The following is a 21,820-nucleotide window of genomic DNA, read 5'->3' on the forward strand; positions in this document are numbered from 1 at the left end:
ATTGACAATGATTTGAGTGATCACTATCAGTAGTTCCTACAAGGAAAAAGAGCCATCACACATTTCCAGCACAGATACTGAATTTAATAAAAAGGTCTGGGTCATAAAGCCATCAAGGTCATAGGACTGGGTAAGATCCTCCAGGAGCAGCCAAACAAATAAGATGAGAAGATTCCCTGGGGCAAGTGCACTATTCATAGCGCAGGCAACCTAACTGGGAAATTTTTTTTTTAAAAAGATGTTATTTACTTATTTATTTGAGAAAGTGAGTGAGAGAGAGCATTCACAAGTGGGGAGGAGGGAGAGTGAGAAGCAGATTCCCCAGGGAGCCTGATGTGGGGCTCGATCCCAGGACCTTGAGATCATGACCTGAGCTGAAGGCAGAAACTTAACCGACTGAGCCATCTAGGTGCCCTATAACTGGGAATTTTTAAAAACATATTCATAATTTCAAGAGAATACTGCAAAGGCTCATAAATATTGCATGGAGCATTGGCTGTTATATGCAATAATGAATCATGGAACATTATAAAAAACGAATGATGTACCTACCATACGGTGACTAATGTAACATAATAAAATTTAAAAAAAAAGAAAAAAATTTAAATGTTTTAAACAAACATAGGAATACTTTATTGTTTACTTTGAAGGTCATGCATTAAGTTGAAAGGTAAATTGCTTCCTTCGAAGGACATAATCAACGAAACTAAGAGGCAAACTTTGGAATGGGAGAAGATATTTGCAAATGACATGTCTTGGAAAGGGCAGTATCTAAAATATACAAAGAATTTATATAAAAAAAAGAATTTATAAAACTGAACACTCAAAACACAAATAAACCAGTTAAAAAATGGGCAGAAGACACGAAGAGACATTTTTCTATAGAAGACGTACAAATGGCCAACAGACATGAAAAGATGCTCAACATCAATCATCTTCAGGGAAACATAAATCAGAACCACAATGAGATACCACCTCACACCAGTAAGAATGGCTAAAATTAACACCACAGGAAACAACAGGTGTTTGTGAGAATGTGGAGAAAGAGGAACCTTCTTACACTGCTGGTGGGAAACACATACTGGTATAGCCACTGTGGAAAACAGTACGGAGGGTACTCAAGAAGTTAAAAATAGAACTACCCTATGATCCAGCAATTGCATGACTAGGTATTTACCCAAAGAATACAAAAATACGGATTCGGCGGGGAGGTGGGAGGTTAGGGGAACCAGGTGGTGGGTATTAGAGAGGGCATGGATTGCAGGGAGCACGGGTATGGTGCAAAAATAATGAATACTGTTATGCTGAAAATAAATAAAAAATAAATAAAAAAAAAACGATTCAGAAGGATATATGCACTGTGATTTTTATAACAGCCTTATCAACAATAGCCAAATTATGGAAAGAGCCCTAATGAATGGATCAAGAAGATAGTATATACATATATACAAAAGAGTATTTCCCATCCATAAAAAAGAATGAAATTGTGCCATTTGCAATGATGTGGACAGAGCTAGAAAGTATTATGCTAAGCAAGGTAAGTCAGAGAAAGTCAAACGCCTATGATTTCACTCAATTTAAGGAACAAAACAGATGAATATGAGGGGGGAAAGAAAAAAGCAAATCGGAAAACAGACTCTTAACTATACAAAACAATCTCCCCTCCAGAGGGGAGATGGGTAGGGGAGGGATTAAATAGGTGACAGGTATTAAGGAGGCACCTGTGATGAGCACTGGGTGTTGTATGCAAGTGACGGAGCACTAAATCTGACACCTGAACTATTATTACACGGTATGTTAACCAACTCTAAATTAATAGGGAACTTGAAAAAGAAAAAAAAAAGGTAAAAACATGAAGTATCAAATTATTTGTTATTGCTACATGGCCAAACTTTTCCATCTGCCTTTCAGCAAATAAAATATTATTTGAAAAATGCATTAATTCTTCAGCGCATTCTAAAAAAGTCTCATTTTATAACCTGCAGAATGAGACTCTACCTGTTTTCCATATTCATTAAAAAGAACAAAAAACTTCAGGGGCACCGGGTGGCTCAGTCAGTTAAGCATCTGACTCTTGGTTTCAGCTCAGGCCATGATCTTGGGGTTGTGGAATCAAGCCCTACATCGGGCTCTGAGCCTGAGTCTGCTTGAGATTCTTTCCCTCTGCCTGTTCTCCTGCTCTTTCTCTCCCTCATTAAATAATTCCTTTAAAAAAAATCCATAAAAACGTTATATAAACACAGAATTGGTGGGATATGAGGATATAACACATATGTATACATTTTACACACATAAACTATAAAACAGATCTATATTCTGGTTTTCCTTCCTAGTTAACACTTGCTTCCCAGGAAAGAACTGATTACTAGTGTCTTAATTTTATTTCCATCTCAATCTCAATATACTACATACATAAATTCAGAGTTAAAAATAAGGCTGTGCTTACCTTAAGCTGTCCAATTTCTTTAAATTTATAAACTTCATATTCCCAGAGTGCTGCATTTTTCCCAAGAATTTTCTGGCATTTGCTGGCAGTAAGAACATCCCAGGGAGAAAGAAAAAAAAAAAGTAAGTAGACATTTCCTCTGTTGGTTTCGATAAATCTCTCGAACCAGAGTTCTGACAAATTTCTATCTCAGGTGCCAATGCACATAAAGGTATTACTAGATAACCAATTGATTGCATATACAAGGTGGACAGAAATCATAAAAATTATTACAAAACACTTATAAATAAAGACGAACCCCTTTCTGAAGATGATGGTTAGGGGCTTTCCCAATGATTATCCTGTTCTGAGTTTCCTACTTATCCGGATGAGCCCTGCTGGTTTTGGGACCTTTCTCACCTTGAAGAAATGTCATCATATCCAAAATACCAATTTAAATCACTTAAAGAACTTTAAATAATGGACTACAAAATCAGACTTCAGAAATTTACAATCCTATCATAGTATATAATCTGGAGAAATACTTATATATGAATAAAAACTTAATTTACACATCGAAGAAACAGGTCTCCCTAAATCTCAGGAAACAAGAGGTTGGCCTGAAGGCTACGTTCCCAGGCTGTCTTGAGGTACTAGAAGGGAGCACCATGAAGCTCCAGGGGGAGCCACTCACACAACCCACATGGCCACTATGTAACATTTACACTCTTGTCTACCACAGACCCCTGCGACCTGAAGCCTGAAATCTGGTCACTTCCACTGAATTGCTACCCTCTTGCTGGGAGACAACTCTCCTTGAATTACAAGCAGTGGCACTGATTGCCTTCTAGAGGATGCTTGTAGAACAGCAATGGAAATGAGACGCACAGATGATGTTTCCCTCCAGAGCAAAGGGCAGGACTGTTTAGTGTTCGGTGTAATAAATATATCAGGTTCCTCTGAAGGCAGGCACGATGACTGTCCATTTAAAGGAGTCAGAGATCCTAAGCTCAGAGTTCCTTTCCTGTCATACGAGCGATGGTCGGTGCAATATCACCTGGCTGGCCCTATATGTCGTGCTGTGGGAACTGGAGCTGTGGGATCTGGCACAAATGCCAATATGCCGGCTACTACCACTGCTGAGTTAGGCCTGTATCTCTAACCTGGGAGTCTCATGTCTTATGCCAGGACCCATGTGCTAACTTGTTAGCTTACAAAAAGGGTAACCTCTCCGACTCTTTGTGACTTTTGACATCTATTAAATTCTCTTGTTTGGGGCACCTGGGTGGTTCAGTGGGTTAAAGCCTCTGCCTTCGGCTCAGGTCATGATCTCAGGGTCCTGGGATTGAGCCTCGAATCAGGCTCTCTGCTCGGCGGGGAGCCTGCTTCCTCTTCTCTCTCTGCCTGCCTCTCTGCCTACTTGTGATCTTTCTCTCTGTCAAATAAATAAATAAAATCTTCTAAAAAAATATAAATTCTCTTGTTTGGTGAAAATGAGACAGTAGGTGGTTAACTCACAAATCCATTCTGTGGTTATAGCCACCAATACTCAAAAATTACCTCTGCAAGAACGACTCCCCCCCCCCCCAAAAAGGTTACCTCAGAGAATGGCTTATTTTCGTGTTAAAATTTATTTCTCAATTCTATTTATAGTAACAAATAACTGTGAAAATATCAGTTATTACCGTGCTGCTATGTCATACTCTCCTTTCTCCACCAGGTGGTTTATGTATGCCAAGCCAATATCCTAGGGAAAATTAAATGAAGGAATTTCATAATTAACCAGAACAACCGCAAAATTGAGCCTCATTTCCTGAGCAGCCCATGACATCAGGGTCTTACTGGCACTATGGGCTAGAACCTGTTTTATACACTGTAGGGTGCTATATGTAATTATGCTCATTTCCTTCCTAAGCAGATTTAAATGCACTTGTAGTTATATTTTCATAAATTTTAGAATTCACACAAAAATAACATTCCTATGGTAAAGGCTCCTAACTTGCCCCTGATTAGGAGATTTTCTACAGAAGAAATCTGTAATATTAGAAACATGATTCAACAATTTCATGCTGTCACTGGATATAAAGTGGTTTTTCATGCTTTCATCTGTAAGACGTGAGCTACTGGTTTCCTCTGTATCACGTCTGAAGAAATGCTGTAAGAAATACATGACAACAGAACAATCATATTAAAGGGAAATACTGAATCTTAAGGTTAACATTAATGTGAAAATGATGTCCAAAAACATGTGATTCACACCCATGAGTTTACAGATGAGGAAAACAGGATTGCAGCTCGGGCTGGCTTCTGAGTAAAATTCATTTTCTTACACCATCTTCATTCTGAAAGGATCTGAGGTGGCCTGAGTCACCAAAGATGTGAGAGCTCTTGCTTGATCTCCCCCCAGGACTCTTGTGAAATATTATTACTGACTAAAAGCATTTTCATAAGAAGCTTAAACTTATTATATAATAAAACTTGGATTTTAAGTTCTAGTTTATGTACAAAAAAAGGTGTTGTGGAATTTCTTCCCGGATGGCAGAAATGGCAGCGGCCCATTTCTGTCTCTGCCTGTATGGTATGAAATTATGCTGTGCTAGGAGGAAAAAAAAAAAAGGCCACGCATAACTAATATATAGGACGGGTCCATGTCAAGGCTGTGGGAAAATACTAATAGTTCCTACTTTATTAAATTTTACCCCAATAGTGACTATATGGGAAATCCTATTTCAAATCTGTAGAAACTAAAGAGTAAAAAAAAAAGGGGTGCTTAAGTTTATTTTTCTGCAAAAAGACCATAATCACAGCACTATGGAGTCTTTCTGTCCAGGGTCAGAGAAGAGAATGTGTCCTTTGCAGAGCCCATTTCTCCTCATGCCAGGCCCTTACCCTACTGTGCCACTCATCCTCTTTCTCTGTCCTCCTTTAACCTCAATCCTATTTTCTCTCTTCTCCTTAGCGTAAGCATGTTCAGTGTCTCTCTCACACAAAATATCCGCCATCACCAATGACCTTTTTGTGATGGCCCGGCCCCAGCCACAGTCTGCACTCCCTTCCACTTCAGAGCCAACATGCAACTCTACCTCATCATCTCCTCCTCACTTTTCCCTCCTTCCAGCACATTGAGAAGGAGTAATACAGAGAAAATTCACTCGTCACTTTCATATTGCCACACCCAGAGTACCACCGACTGGCTGAGCTTGTTTTACCTTTGACCTGCTCTCCCAGCTCCCACGAAAACCTATCTCTGGCCATTCCAAACTATTTTGGGCACTTCTCCTTTGAATACTGGCAGTCCCAATGGTTCCATTCAAGTTCTGTTTTCTGAGGCTAGATACTCACCCCGTGTGGACTGCTTCAAACTCATGCCTTCCACTGACGCCTGTTTGCTGACAAATCTCTGGGTCCAGATCTCTTCCCTGAGCTCCACTAGGATGTCCCAGAGATGGCCCAAATCCAATGTGTCAAAACCAGTATTAATCCTCCCACACTCCCTCCTCTCAGCCTGTTCCCCCTCACATAGTCTCCCTCTTTTAGGGAATGGCAACACCAACCACCATTCCCAAAAACTGGGCGTCAACCACCGAAGACTGGGCGTCAGCCTAGATTTCTCTCCTGTGCATGAGGAGCCAGTCACCGTATCCCACAGAGTCCAGCTGCCTGTCTTCATCTCCCCATTCCTACTGACTCTGTAGGTCTCATCCTACCACTTCTCTACCAAGAAGGAAGCTGTTCTGTTGATTCCTATTTTAGCTGCCTCTAGCCTCTTTCTCCATTGGAGAATCTTTCTTTCTTTTTTTTTTTTTTAAAGATTTTATTTATTTATTTGACAGAGAGAAATTACAAGTACACTGAGAGGCAGGCAGAGAGAGAGAGAAGGAAGCAGGCTCCCTGCTGAGCAGAGAGCCCAATGCGGGACTCGATCCCAGGACCCTGAGATCATGACCTGAGCCGAAGGCAGCGGCTTAACCCACTGAGCCACCCAGGCGCCCCCATTGGAGAATCTTTCTAACAAGCAGATCTAATGAGCATAAACTGTCTTGTACGGGATCTCAAGATAGAGCCAAGCTCCCACTTACACATGGCCCTTCAGAATCTGGCTCTTGCTACCCATATATACACTCTGCAACTGCCCCCCACATAACGAAGCAGGCCAAGAGGTGTCACTTCTCTGCACTGTCCCATATACTATTCTATTGGGCAGAATACCTTCTGCTCCATTTCTAGATAATCTTTGTTTAATCTCCACACTTTTGAATGGGGGCGGGGGCAGGGATATGATCTGGTTCTCTCTCTTCTTTTGGGTTCCTGAGTTATTTTGCTTGTTTACTCTCTAGACATTTTATGTGGAGTTTTAGGGAAGTTTAAGGTGAGGAATTTGTGCCACAAACCCAAATAGCCATAAATGCAGTTTTCATCTAGAAATAAAGGTCTTGGACTCACCGATCTCTAAGGACCCTTCACACTCTCTCCGGTTTTCTGTATGCCCATCCACTGTCACAGTTAGTAAAGAAATGTGCTTTTGGTCACTAAACTTTTCCGGAGTCCAAAATGTAATGAAAACATATCTAAGGTCCTAGATTAGTCTCTATAACACAAATGACTCTTACTACGAGACAATGAAGCAATCTGATTTTATGAAACTACTCTTGATAAATTTTGTGATAATGTGGTTTTAACTATGATTTAAAGAAACTTCCCCACACATAACTGGAAAGCTTTGTATTTAAAGTACATTTCACAAATTCAAGTCCCAAATTACCTAAAACTGCCTCCTAGCTGGTGTTCAAGTCTCTTGTTTACAAGCAGAAACAGATTCAATAAACTGAAATATTTTGACCTTGCAGGTTGGAGAATTAGTCTGAAATAAAGTCTCAAAAACATAGGAAAAATCTGTTCTTTTCAAATTACTTTCAGTCTCATTATAACTTATTGAAAGGTAAAGTTATGCTTCAAATAATAAAATTACATACTTACTAGAATCTTATGTCTTTTAATGTTCTTCTGGCTGATTTCAGCTGCCATCAAAGCTTCCTATATTTATAGAAGCATGATAAAAGGAGTCAGAAAAGAAGGGAGGGAAAATGAGAGAGAGTGGGAAAGAAAGATATTGAGGTTATAAACACTATATTTATTATGTTTTAAAGTTCTGGACTACATAAATAAAGCCCCATTTCCCTGTGGCTTTTGCTTCAAGCACGGGCATTTTTAATGTTATGGTTGAATGAACCCCACCGCATTCATACTCGAACAAAAGCAGTCAACCAAAATGAAGACTTCTCTTATTTCCATTTGAATGCATTTCCACATTAGGATATTGGAATCACATTTCAGGCACAAATCAAAATACGACACAATCTCCTCAATTCAAACAACAAAAAAAATTCATCTGTCATTCTAAATCTGCATGACATACATCAACAAAGTGGCACTTTTCCTTTATGAAATGCAAAAAAATAAACCATATGGATACATTTAGGTGTATCTGCAATTAAGATTTTGAAAATCCTTGATTTTATTTTTATTTTGGAAAGTTCATTATTATTACTATAACACAAACGTCAAAACATAAAATTATTGGGGTGCTTGGGTGGCTCAGTCAGTTAAGCATCTGACTCTTGGTTTTAGCTCAGATCATGATCTCTGGGTCAAGCCAGGCATTAGGGCTCAGTGCAGAGTTGGCTTATCCTTCTCTTTCTCTCTTCCTTCCTAAAATCTTTTTAAAAGATTTCATTTTTTATTTGAGAGAGATAAAGAGATGACAAGCAGAGGGCAGGATGACAAGCAGACCTCCCGCTGAGCAGGAAGTCCAACAGAGGACTCAATCCTAAAACCCTGGGATCATGACCTGAGCTGAAGGCAGATGCTTAACTGACTGAGCCATCCAGGAAAGAAAATCTTTAAAAATCACATAAAATTATTTAGGGAACTACTGGATCTGAAGCAATACAGTAATAACAGAAATAGAAACTTTTTGTGTCAATTCCTGGACTCTAGTTTATCCATGAAAAACATTTTTCCCCCAAATCCTTTCAGGTGGTCACAAACTTAAAAGCAACATACAGTGGATTTTGATTTCAAAAACAAAGTTTTTGTTTGTTTTTAGCTAATTAGCATAGAAGCCCAACCAGAGAATTTCTCTAACCAAACCAGCATAATATTTGCCTTTTAGCTTTTAAAGTCAGAAAGGTTTCTGCTTTTGAAAAAGAGAAACTCATCATGGGACAGTTTTCTGCTCATATCAGTCTGATTCAAGATTCAATGAAGTGGACCACATCATTCTGTCTGCAAAGTGTTCAAACCATCCTCAGTGAACAGTAAATTAACAGCTTGACTTTACATATGAAATAAGCACAAATAAACAGTACCACTAAAATACAGAAGACAATTCTGAAATACTAGCTCCATTTTATTTTCCTCGAAAAGCCACAAAACAAACACTTGCATAGGCTGGATCGAACCCACCTGTTCCCTCTACTACCACCTTCTCCTCCTCCACTGAACAGTGAAGCCAGTTAACCTCCTTGTAATCCTTTCCCCCCTAATTTCTGAAAAGAGTATTGGAAAGTTATTAGTCTCTTACATATTTTTAGCTTGGGGCATTCTAATTCACTTACACAAAAGATTTATTACAAAAACCTTTTGTCCTCTCCCTGTTACAGATGTGTCAATACTTTAAAGAAAGGAAAATCAAAACTACCTCATATTTCTTCTTTTCAAGGAGCCAGTCAATGTGGTCATCTTGGTCTCGTTCCTTGGCCACTACAACATCTCTTGGACTCACGATGTAAAAGAGTGATTCCCCTTCAGAGTACTCTAGAGGTGAGGGAAGAAAGACAGAGTGTGGGTGACTCAGCAGTAGAAACCGTGGCTGTAGTTTCAGAGACTTGGTTGGGTAACCCAACTCCAGAGGGAACAGAAAACTTGCCTACCTTTGGAGCAAGTGTGTTTGGCTCTGTTTGAAGGTGCAAGTACTTTAAAAAAAAAACATTTACATGTAAAATTATTTGAAAGAAAAAAGAAGGGAGGAATACAAAAAAGGAAGGAAGGAAGGAATACAAAAAAACTTCAAAAAAGTAAGGTAGTTTATAATTCTGTGTTTAACACATTAACATTGTGACCTTGACTGAAAGATAGTGATCAAAATTCTCCAGGTCTATGGTGTATCAGAATTCATCTTCTGTATATAAACTTAATTTATGGCTATTTACAGCACTGTTCTATTTTAACAGAACAATTACACCCCACAGTTGGCGATAAATGTCTCCTGCTCATCAAGGTCAAGGCCATCTACAGTGTAAATGATAGATGCCCCAAGCCCTGAGGACATAATCTATCATTTCGGCATGTTGTTCAGAATGCCGATTGTGAGGGTTTCCTGCAGAATTCAATTATACAACCTGTTCTGAAGGGTTTCTAAGGGTGCAACAGAGTTTTCTCTGAGCACAATACCTAGCTCAGACACTTCTAGTTTGAGTCACATTTGCATTTTGCCAAGTCTGGAATAGACTCTCACGCTTCTCAACTGACTAGGGGCCACATATAAGAAAGCTCCAACTGTATAGACTATTTCTTTGTTTCCTTTGGTCAAAATGAGAACTGAAAACATGTCAATTGTTTTTGAAGCAGGAAAGAATTTCTTAAAAAAAAAAAAAAAATCTTAGGCTGTTCTACTTTCATCAATGTATTTTTAAAGGATAGGAGGACAACTGAGCACAGGGGCTCCAGTATGACCAAAGAACAGTGGTTCGGTCTTTATTTCTGAGCAGTTGACCAGTGTGCATTCATCCACTCTGCAAATACTCGGCAAACATCTAGTAGTTGTCAGGCTCTCTTCCAGGCTCTGCGCATTTGGTCACAAACAGAAAGATGACTTCTTGGCCAACCCACAGCACACTTTCCAGATACATGAGGTTGGGAGTCATATGGCAACCATAGAACCATGCTGCCTGACGTCAATGTAAGTGTTACACTAATTATGACAAAAGACATAAGAACAAAGACCATGGAGCCTACTCACCTCAGTCCTGGCCCCAAGCCTACCCCTCCCACCTACTGTGCTAGCTCAGACACATTCTGCAATATGTCTGGGCCTTGTGCCCTCATTTTCAACATGAGAGGTCTGTCCAGGTAGTCTCTATGACCCTTGCAGCACCTCAATTTAAATTACTGGTGTGTTAATCACATGAAAGGGAAAAAACCCACAAGTATAAGAAATAGCATGAGCCAGAGCCTTGGTCTCTCACCTAAATGATAATCTCTACACTCGTTCTCCTGAAAGCCTCTCACGGTCAGAGCATCAGAAGAGATCTCTTCACAAGTCTCAGAGAGTGGCTGGATGATATCCAGTCTTGGCCTGGCACAGTATTCTCTTTCCTGGGGGGAAAAGAGAGGGAAGGGTGTGTTTTCAATATGTTTCTAGAAACTGTACAAATTCATTCCAGTCAGTCATGATTAAATGCACAGGACTTCATAATTTCAGCAGATGTGAGCCCCTCTATCCACCTGCACCAACAGCCTCATCACACCATGTTACTTCCTGACCTTCTGTGTGACGTCAATATGACAGAAGCTACTGTGCCCCTACAGCCATCCGTCACTCATCTCCAAGGGCACAGCCACCACACACTTCCCCAATCAGCTTATGTCTCTTCCTCACCAATGTGAGAAAGGGTAAAAATAATATTACCAACTGCCAAAACACTGCCACTACTGGTAAGCTTACTGGTGATGCTGAAAAGCCACAGAGACGGAGAACTAGGTCGAAAACAGAACACGCTAAGAAGGCAATGGTCACCAAGAGCACAGGCCCAGGGCGGGGGTGTGTGCCAAGGGCAGGAGTCACTGGTGGCTAGCCGCGACCAAAAAACCGAGTTTTTCATTTTATTTCATTTTCATTAGTTAAAATTTAGATAGCCACATAAGGTTTGTGACCACACTTTTGAACAGTGCAGTTGTAGGTCAAGAAAGAAGTGGGGGGCACCTGGGTGGCTCAGTGGATGAAGCCTCTGCCTTCGGCTTAGGTCATGGTCTCCGGGTCCTGGGATTGAGCCCCACATCCGGCTCTCTGCTTGGCAGGGAGCCAGCCTGCCCCCACACCTCCTGGCTGCCTCTCTGCCTACTTGTGATCTCTCTCTCTCTGTCAAATAAATAAATAAAATTGAAAAAAAAAAAGGAAGAAAGAAGGGGGAAGGAGAGTTTTTTAGACTGATGCAGTTCCACTAACCTAGAAGGTGATGGGGTCTTAAATGACTGACTGCTCCGAATATCACAGAAGAAGGAAATGGGGATCAAAAACTCTACTAAGGTCTACTAAGGTCAAAGTCACATAAGTAAATGGTGAGACAGCAACTTGTTGAAAAAGTGGGACTTACAGTGAATCTTGAAGTCAAGGTTGTTTTACATGGAAAGCTTGAGCTTTCTGAGCATTCAGCACGCAGGCAAAAAACACACAGTTGAGCATTTTCCAAAGCAGTAAGACCTGTAGCCATGTGACACCACCGCAGAAAACCCAGATGAATGGGACAGTGTGAGATAAGTCGGGGCCTCTCCAACTCCCCAAGTTCCCCTAGGAACACTGTAAGCCTCACAGAATACTCTGGTCCATTTTTTTAGGTGAATTGAGAAGCAACTGCATTAGTTTTGTGTCTCATACATTTTAAAACCCTCCAAAAAGGGCGCCTGGGTGGCTCAGTGGGTTAAGCCGCTGCCTTTGGCTCAGGTCATGATCTCAGGGTCCTGGGATCGAGTCCCGCATCAGGCTCTCTGCTCAGCAGGGAGCCTGTTCCCTCTCTCTCTCTTTCTGCCTGTCTCTCTGCCTACTTGTGATTTCTCTCTGTCAAATAAATAAATAAAATCTTTAAAAAAAAAAACAAACCTCCAAAAATAAAACAGCAACTATAAAAGATCTAGTAGAGGGAAACTAGTAGAGGGAAAAAAATAGCGAATATACACCATAATTTTTCACATCTGGAAAAATGAGAATTATCTCAATTTTGAAACAATGAGAAAAAATGTAAAGACCTGAATATTTAAAAAATGAACTCTAACAATGCCAAAAAATAACAAAATTAGAATATCAAGAATAGAACAAACATTTGAAGCAAATAATAAAATAAAGGGCCTTGCCTGGTCACATAAACAGCTCCCTGAGAGGCATAAGGAAAACATCCGTGATGTGATTCATCTTGTTACTTTATAATCTTTGCTCAATGGTCAAGCAGCCCCGCTTACTAACTTCCCAGGAGTGAGAATTTGGTCTTGTTGGGTCTCTGATCTCCAATGCTTAGCATGACTCTGGATACATATATGCTTTATTAGTGGATGAAAGAGAAACATATGATAGGGGAGAGCTTACTAAATCCAGATGAAATAGTTCCTAAGCACAATAAATGACAATGATGGGGAATACAGAGCTGCACAGAGAGAGGCAGAATAAGGTTCATAAAAATCAGCAGAGTGTCACCATGATGGCAAGGTGAGGACACACTCATGATGTGACAGGTATAAGGGAGAACATTCTGGGGGAGGATATGCAGGATATAAAGGCAAGTTTTATTTAATGTTGCAGTTCCACTGTCTTTCCCATACAAAAAAAAGAGAAAAAAGGGGAGGGACTCAGCCCCATGCTTGCTTTACTCCTTTTGTCATAATTTTATCAGTTAACTCTGTGTTTAAGGATCGAAGGTGTACTCTCGTGTCATATAAAATAGCTACATGAACTGGCACACACACTTGTGAGTCCTCTCTGAGTCTCTCACACTTCTCCCTCTGAAAAAATGCCTTCTTCTTCTCTTTCCAATTTCATTTTCTAATTTGCTCTAAGAGGTTGGCCTTTCTTTGGTCTTTACTCCTTCGTAATACTCCCTTTTATCAACAAAGGTTTCCCTGCTTCCTTTCTTTTTTTGCTCGGTTGTTTATGAGGCTTTCCCTTTTTCATTTTACTGCTGCTTTCCTATGTCTTTCAATCACATTCTCAATCTGCCCCACCTCCCTCATCAGAAAGCACTATATTTAGTCCCTTGGGAGCCACTGCTTTTCTTTATCTTCAAAAAAATAAATAAAATAATAAAGTGATGTCCTGCAACAGGGCTAGAAGCCAGCCCTATTGATTTTAGTCGCTCTGAGTATTCACTTAAGTCTCCAGCATCCCATTGCCTAGCAACATGGGCGCCCAGAGTCTCGGGTTACTATAGCGATGACTTCCCATACAAGTGCTTGCTCACAGAAATGCTCAAGAGCAGGTACCACTTCAAAACTGGGGCTCCCAGGGTTCCCCCCCATTTTATTCCTAGTCAATTGAAAAGGGGGGAAAAAAAGGAGAGGATACAGACAAGGAGAGCCCTACTTACTTTAAAGGGCTAGACAATCAATTTGTAATTTCTTTTATATACAGCACCTAAGAGAAAATCCTTTACAATAAGCTCTCCTTGTTTATGCCTTGAAGCCATCCCTAGCGTCCCCCTTCCTGGAAGAACCCCTGGACTCTAACACTGAAGACAAGCTGGGAATGGGGCCCACCCAGGCTTCAAAGGAAGACCAAGTGTCTCTACTGGGCATGCCCTCCACTAGATCACAAATATAGGCTTTCCTCCAAAGTCACAAAATTAACAAAATTTGGGTTCTCTGCTGCTTTCTATTGGCCATGCATTTCATACTCTCATTTGCATTGATGATTAAGACATTGCCACAACCATTTCAAAGCAAAAATCAAGCTACTGAGACTCAGTCGGCCACTAAGAAGTAAGCAAATCTGTCTGGACCACAGGAAATGAAGTGCCCTTTCCATAATTCCCTCTGACCACAGGGGCCCCTCTTGTTGCGGCAGATCAACTTCATTGCTGTCACTTCTGCTAATGCACAGTGTCAGCTTAGTTTCTTTGCCCTCCAGCAAAAGAAATCCTTCATTCCTTTCGACGAAAATACCAAGAGATGGAAAAAAAGAGAAAAAAAAATGACTTCCCTTGGCTCGGCAAAGGGAACAAAGGCAGGCAATGAGTGAAGCTTCTGAAAGGTAAATACATAATCTCCACCAACCTTCTTTTATAGGTCAGGAAGTTCTGCTCAGACTACAGCATGGCCCTTTCAATGGGCAACCTGATCTGGCTACAAGACTAAAAAATGAACCCACACTTCCCTCTGCATTTGGGGTATTAAAAAAAAATTACCGTTTTTTCTGACACCTCCTTCACATAGGAAAGAACAACAAGCTGATCACAGAGAGGTGCAAGTCCACTGATGTAGAATTCAGTTTCAAACTGAGACACTGCAAACAAAAGGGATAAAAGATTCAGTGTTAACAGGAACAAAAAGCAGCCCACCAAGGAAAGGACACATCGACTATGAATGCTACGTGGATTTACCGTAGAAATCTAACATAAAGGGGGTGTGGACAAACACACTTTTTCGACAATAATGAAAGGCCAGAAAAGGATATCCAGAAACTCAAACTTAAAAATTTTCTAGCATCATCAAAAGGAAACCTGACAATAACAGCATGAACGGTCACACGTGACACTGGGACCAGCTAGTTTAAAAATGACATAGTTAAACCCCATGAAGACACTTGTAAACCCAGGAAACCTGATGAAAACTAATATTAACGACAGTAATACTTTAAAAAAAAAACAACAACAACAACCTGAATTTAGGTTTTTCACAATTAGGGCATTATAGTGATCCAAAGGTCACAAGGAATGCTACTTGTAATTATGAAACTATTGTTCCTTTTTTTTTTTTAATAATAAACATTTTATTTGAGGAATCAGAAGTAAAAAAAAAAAAGAAAAGAAAAAGGGCGTGTTAATGCAGATTATATTGTGATAAAAGATCACTATTTCCTAACTGGAATAAAGGTCAGAGAAAATAAATTTCTATCTTAAAGGCATTTAAAATGTAAAACCAGTGCATCACTTGAGAAGTATACGGATTTAATTACACTGGAGTTCACAGACCCAACAGGAAAGCTCAGTTGTAGAAGTATTAATATTGCTAACACTGTGATTCTAATAATTAGCTACTGTAAAATATTTATAATAAGTTACTTTTACTTTAAACAACTAAGTTTGGGGGTGGTTCGCTACACAGCTGACACAGTGGTGATGGGGACAGAGCCCCTTCTAGGAGTCATGCATTGTACTTACAGATTCATTCTGAAGCAGACTCTCATTTGGACCACCATATTTTCTAAGACTTTCCTGACTCAGACCTTCTCCACAGTTTGTGGTATTAGCTTTGGGTTCAGTTAAGTTTTGTGTTTTTTTTTTTTTTTTAAAGATTTTATTTATTTATGAGAAAGTGCAGGCAAAGCAGGAAGACCAGAGGAGGAGGGAGAAAAGGAGGGGGAAAGAATCTCAAACAGACTCCATGCTGAGCGTGGAGCCCAGTGTGGGGCCTTGATCTCACAACCCTAAGATCACAACATGAGCTGAAATCAAGAGTTGGATGCTTAACCAACTGAGCCACTAGGCACCCCAGATTCAGTTAAGTTCTATGATGAAACTGCTCTTTTCTCCAAACTAGGGGAAGTTAGTATAGTGTATCAGAAATAATATTTAATGTAGCAGCAGCTGGGTGGCTCAGTCAGTTAAGCATCTGCCTTCAGCTCAGATCATGATCCCAGGGACCTAGGATCAAGCCACACATCAGGCCACCAGCTCAGTGGGGGAGTCTGCTTCTCCCTCTGTAAAAAAGAAACAATATTTAATGTAGAGTCAGGAAATCTGGGTTATAACTTCCAGTAAATTGAACTTGGAAAAAACATTTAACTTTTGCAGGTATAATTTTTCCCATCTATAAAATCATGTACTCAGAGTAGAAATAAAATCCCCAACACAGATGAAATGAGGGGCTACTGAATTTTTCTTCTGCCTCTTCACTTTCCTTACAGATCCCTTAATGTTGTCTTTTATCTTTAATGTCAACTTCTTACACAACTGTTTTCACAATTTTCACACCAAAATGAAATTGAGGTTGACAAAAAAAAATACTAACTAGTTAGTAACATAAACATTAAAAAGGTAATATTTCTTATGCTTTGTCCTTGGTTAGATCACAGAGGTGGCGATGGTGCCCTGTTAAGAACCAAAGAGTAGAGCTCCAAAGACAGGTGCTGTGGTCCCAGCACTGCCACTAACACTTTTCCTCAGTCTTTGTGACTCGAACTCAGTATTTTTCTTCAGGCACTTAAAACTACTTTTGGTAAAATGGTAATGTGATACACGTTCACATGAAGTGCATATGCAGAGAACCACTGCCACCATGACCTCATGTACAGATAAGCACATCCAGGGTAGCCAGGCATGGAAAGTTCTAGAGAAGCTCCCACAGGGGGAGCTGTACACAGGAGTAGGGGGTAGGGAAGGGACAGGGGAGGGCTGGAATATATAGATGCTACTGGACAGTATGCAGCCATGTAGGCCCAGTGATCAAAGAGGTGGCAATTTCACATTATAGAAGGCATTCGGGTACATTAACCAGAGGTTCTGATTGCCATCACTCTTGAAGTGGTTAAACCCCATTTGGTAGAAACAGACTTGAGTTTTCTTTTACTAAATAACATTTCATCATTGAAATGCTACACAAGCAGTTCAATCAGTCAATCAATCAACCAGCCAGAGATGCCACAGATTCTTGGGAATTATCAGGAAGCTTTCATGTAGCCAGTGGTTGGTGAACAAGGTACTCTCCCTATTCAGGACGCCAAATATGCCTAGGCTCACAGTGACGGAGAGTATCAGTGTCTCTCCTACAGGTAACCAAATATACATCAAGCCTTGGTTTCAATGAATGCACTGTAAGAAACAGAACAGAGAAGCTAGAAAAATAATTCTATCCAAATCTTCCCTGCTCCACATACTTACTTCCCAGTCCTCAAAAGCTTCCATTTGTAAGACAGAAAAGTTCCTGTTAAGAACGATAGAAAATCTAATGTGTTCTTAAAGAAAATAAGGGAAAATGTGCAGAGCCACATAGCTATTTCACTTCTCAATTTCAGACACTGTAATAAATGCTTTTGTTAAGTACTAGATCTTACCAGACTTCACTAAGAATCAGTAATAATTTAGGCAGACAATGCAAAGTGGCTAAATTACAAACTAACTGGAAAAATGTTATTTACAAAGACAAGATGTCACATATAAAAGTAGTGTCAAGATTAGTGTCAAGAGAAGGAAATGTGGAATGGCAATGTTTATTCTCCTGAAGAACGTTCATAAACGATGTAAAAGTTTATGGGCTGATTTTGTAGAAATGGGGTTTTCTATTTCAAAATTTTAAAGGACCGGTGGATGTTCTGGTTAATTATTTTCCCGGAAATTCTCTTCTTTTACACATACCAGTGATTTTAATCATTTTAATGAAGATTACTTGTTTTTCCCTAAAGGAGAGCTAGTTTAAATACAGATAGTTTATGGGTCTATTACCACAGAAGCTCATCTTTAAACTGGTTATCTGGAAAAGATAAATCACAAAGACAATAAAGACAAACTTGGTTGGAGAGCACTAAAACACACCAGAAGGTAAAAGCTGAAGAGGGAAGAAAAAGGAGAGAATGCCTTTTCTGGAGAAAGCCGGAGCCAGCAGCTCTACCTCAGGAGATGATCTACAGAGTGCGGTGATGGTGCCCCAGCCCTGCAGGGGGCGCTGTGCTCACTCTGAGTAGGAAGGACATGGCAAGGGGGTACTGGTCAGGACTGAGGCACAGCTTTCATTTTCTGCCTCCACAGATGCAAGCGCTGCTGTGCCCTGGCTTTTTCTGGAGTAGCCATTCCTTGAAACGCAAGAAGAAAGAATTCAAGGAAAAAGACAAAAGTGAAGATTCCAAGCATACTGACAGAAAATTTCAAAAGGACTATTCACAGGAAATTTCTATTCAGGGAGGTCCACTGGATGAAGAATGAGGACACTGTTGCAGAAGGGAGGTTAGAGTTCTAAATCCACACTGTCCAGTATTATATTAATGCAAGCCAAAGAGACAACTTGCACATGCAATTTTAAATGATCTAGTAGCCATATTAAAGAGTAAAAAGAGGTAAATTAAAAAAAAAAAGATTTTATTTATTTGACACAGAGAGAAAGAGAGAGAGAGATCACAAGTAGGCAAAGAGGCAGGCAGAGAGAGGGAGAAGCAGGCTCCCCACTGAGCAGGGAGCCTGATGCGAGGCTTGATCCCAGGACTCTGAGATCATGACCTGAGCTGAAGGCAGAGGCTTAACCCACTGAGCCACCTGGGTGCCCCGAAAGAGGTAGAACTTTAAAAATATATTTTATTGGGGCGCCTGGGTGGCTCAGTGGTTTGGGCTGCTGCCTTCGGCTCGGGTCATGATCTCGGGGTCCTGGGATCGAGCCCCGCATCGGGCTCTCTGCTCCGCAGGAAGCCTGCTTCCCTCTCTCTCTCTCTGCCTGCCTCTCTGCCTACTTGTGATCTCTGTCAAATAAATAAATAAAATCTTTAAAAAAGTATATATTTTATTTAGCACAACATATCTAAAATGTTTTCAACACGTGACAACATAAAAAATTAATGGGGCCATTTATTTATTTTCATACTAGGCCTTTAGAATCCTGTATGCCGCGCAGCTCAACCCACACCTGCCGCTCTTCAAGGATTCCATGTGGCCAGTGGCTTTTGTAGCACAGATCAAGATGCCCAACAGACTGTTTGTCTTAGAAGTCCAGTAATTGTACTCAAATATATCTTGATAGTGCTCATCGTGGGTCACTCGCTTAGATACACAAGGGTGTATTTTTAATTTATAGCTTTCAGTTTTGTTTCTTTGTAGTTTCAAGAAACTTTTCTTGAATTATTGTTTTCTCATATCTGCTCCTTTCCTTTGCTTTGTTTTGTTCTTTTCTTCAGGGACTCTTATTTGTAGGCTGAATCATCTTTGCCAGTCTTCAGTATTTACCATGTCACTGCAGACCTTTTTTTCTTATTGCTTTGTGATTTTTAAAATTGTCCTATTATTTATAAATATTTGAGGTCTGTCATCTCATTTGAGATTTTCAAAAATTCTGAACTTTGTTTTTTCATGTCTTGCTATTACTTTAAAAGAAATGTCTTATAGCTTGTTGTGAGTGTCTCTTTCTGGTTTCTTGTTTTCATTGCCAACAATGTCCTTCTGCTTCTTATTTACTTTTCCTTAACCCTCAGTATGAGATTTGACCTTGGTACCTTTCCAGTCCTCATCCGTGGGTGATGTCATGGTCCCCCGATCTCTTAGAAAGAGACAGGGACTGGGAAGCTCTTCAATTTACAGAGTTCCCTCCTGTGCTGTTTTCATTTAGTGTTAAAAACCTGGCCTTTTGTTTTCTGAGTCTTCCTGGCATTGCCCCTGCCCCTGCCCTACTTCTCTCTCTTCTCTTCTGTTTCTACAGTCCATATCCTGATTTCAGGGTTGTTTTTTTTTTTTTTAAAGATTTTTATTTATTTATTTGACAGAGAGAGATCACAAGTAGGCAGAGAGGCAGGCAGAGAGAGAGAGAGAGGAGGAAGCAGGCTCCCTGCCGAGCAGAGAGCCCGATGCGGGACTCGATCCTATGACCCTGAGATCATGACCTGAGCCGAAGGCAGTGGCTTAACCCACTGAGCCACCCAGGCGCCCCTGATTTCAGGTTTTATCCTCCTCCAGCCTCAGCACACAGGACTAGGTGCTCAACGGCTAAGGGTTCAAAGAGGCCAGTGGGCTGTGAGCCCCTTACCTAACCTGTGCCCACTGATGAGTGGTCTTCCCCAGGGAATACGCACCTGCTGACTGGAAGTTCTTCTGATCTCAAATTCACCAGATGCCCCCTTGCTCCCCTCTACTTTCTCTCACACAGACATTGACACCATCACCCATCTTGTGGCTGTCGGTGCCTTCTCCCACTCACCTATATCTGGGGTTCTCAGGACTACTCTGTCGTTCAGTTGTGTTGTACATGTTGTTGATGAGTCCTTGGTTATAGGATCTAGTTGTTCCATTTTTAGGTGATGACTCAGGCAGGTTGAAAAATTATGCTACCCCTACCACCATCTTCTGAGAATCCTCTAAGCACAAAATGTTAAGCTATCCATGAGGCACACCAACTTTATCATCAGCTGGGGCAACAGGGTCGGGGTTACAGTCACAGATACACAGGTACTGTTGGGCCTACCACTGCATACCCACTCTCTGTTTCAGAACGATTGCCAAAAGAAATTAACAACAACTTTCTTGTACCTTGGGTCTTACATCTTTGAGGGTCATCAACTACTTAATAAAGCATTACTGAGCACCAATTTGGCATAAAACATTCTTTCAGAAGCATCAGAATGCAAAAGACCCTGCCTGACTTAAAAGGCACTGTGAATCTAGAAGCAGATAATAATGAATAACAATAATAATAATAATAGTAATAACACATGCTATGCAAAAATGGAAATAAAACAAGATACAGTACAAGGCAGGTTAACTTATTTCCAGGGGTAGGGATAAGAGTGAAAACAGAAATAATCATGACTATAAGCTCCCTAAGGGCAGGCGTGGTGTTTATAACATAAGAGAAAACATTTCGTTTCATGTAAATTAAAAAATTTTCATTTTAAAAACATACTTACAATGTACTTTAGATTTTTTTTTTAAATTTTTTATTTTTTAGAAACATATATTTTTATCCCCAGGGGTACAGGTCTGTGAATCACCAGGTTTACACACTTCACAGCACTCAATTGTAAAGGGCAAAAATCAAGATTTTAGGTCTGAATATAAAGACCATTCTCATAAAGAAGATGTGGTATATATACACAATGGAATACTATGCAGCCATCAAAAGAAATGAAATCTTGCCATTTGCGACACCGTGGATGGAACTAGAGCGTATCATGCTTAGCAAAATAAGTCAAGCGGAGAAAAACAACTATCATATGATCTCCCTGATATGAGGAAGTGGTGATGCAATATGGGGGCTTAAGTGGGTAGGAGAAGAATAAATGAAACAAGATGGGACTGGGAGGGAGACAAACCATAAGTGACTCTTAATCTCACAAAACAAACTGAGGGTTGCTGGGGGGAGGGGGGTTGGATTATGGACATTGGGGAGGGTATGTGCTTTGGTGAGTGCTGTGAAGTGTGTAAACCGGGCGATTCACAGACCTGTACCCCTGGGGATAAAAATATATTATATGTTTATAAAAAATAAAAAATAAAAAAAATAAAACTACTATTAAAGGAGAAAAAAAATTAACTATATCTATAAAATGCACTTTTGTAAAAGAGGCATGCAGACTTAATTAAGAATTTCACTGTGAATGTTAACATAAAATAATTACAATTGTGAAAAAAAAAATAAAGACCATTCTCCAAATAATTCACAAGTAGATTATGTCACTATCAGTATATTCAGACCTATAAGTGATAATCAATATTTTTGATTACT

The 21,820-nt window shown here is 40.1% G+C and overlaps 1 protein-coding gene across 5 annotated transcripts in view; it reads right to left on the reverse strand.

Annotated features, from left to right (window-relative positions):
* Positions 1-21,820, reverse strand: part of VPS41 (VPS41 subunit of HOPS complex) — a 347,998-nt gene that overhangs the window by 38,209 nt on the left and 287,969 nt on the right. For all 5 annotated transcript variants that reach the window (XM_059170547.1, XM_059170546.1, XM_059170545.1 and 2 more), the window contains 6 exons: positions 14,593-14,690; positions 10,672-10,801; positions 9,126-9,241; positions 7,403-7,459; positions 4,111-4,172; positions 2,447-2,528 (listed from right to left, as the gene is read on the reverse strand). In XM_059170547.1, the coding sequence (XP_059026530.1) occupies positions 2,447-2,528; positions 4,111-4,172; positions 7,403-7,459; positions 9,126-9,241; positions 10,672-10,801; positions 14,593-14,690 (545 nt within the window). The remainder of the gene's footprint in view (positions 1-2,446; positions 2,529-4,110; positions 4,173-7,402; positions 7,460-9,125; positions 9,242-10,671; positions 10,802-14,592; positions 14,691-21,820) is intronic.

The sequence above is a fragment of the Mustela lutreola genome, chromosome 4 (genome assembly GCF_030435805.1).
Source record: "Mustela lutreola isolate mMusLut2 chromosome 4, mMusLut2.pri, whole genome shotgun sequence".
Classification (NCBI taxonomy): Eukaryota; Metazoa; Chordata; class Mammalia; order Carnivora; family Mustelidae; genus Mustela; species Mustela lutreola.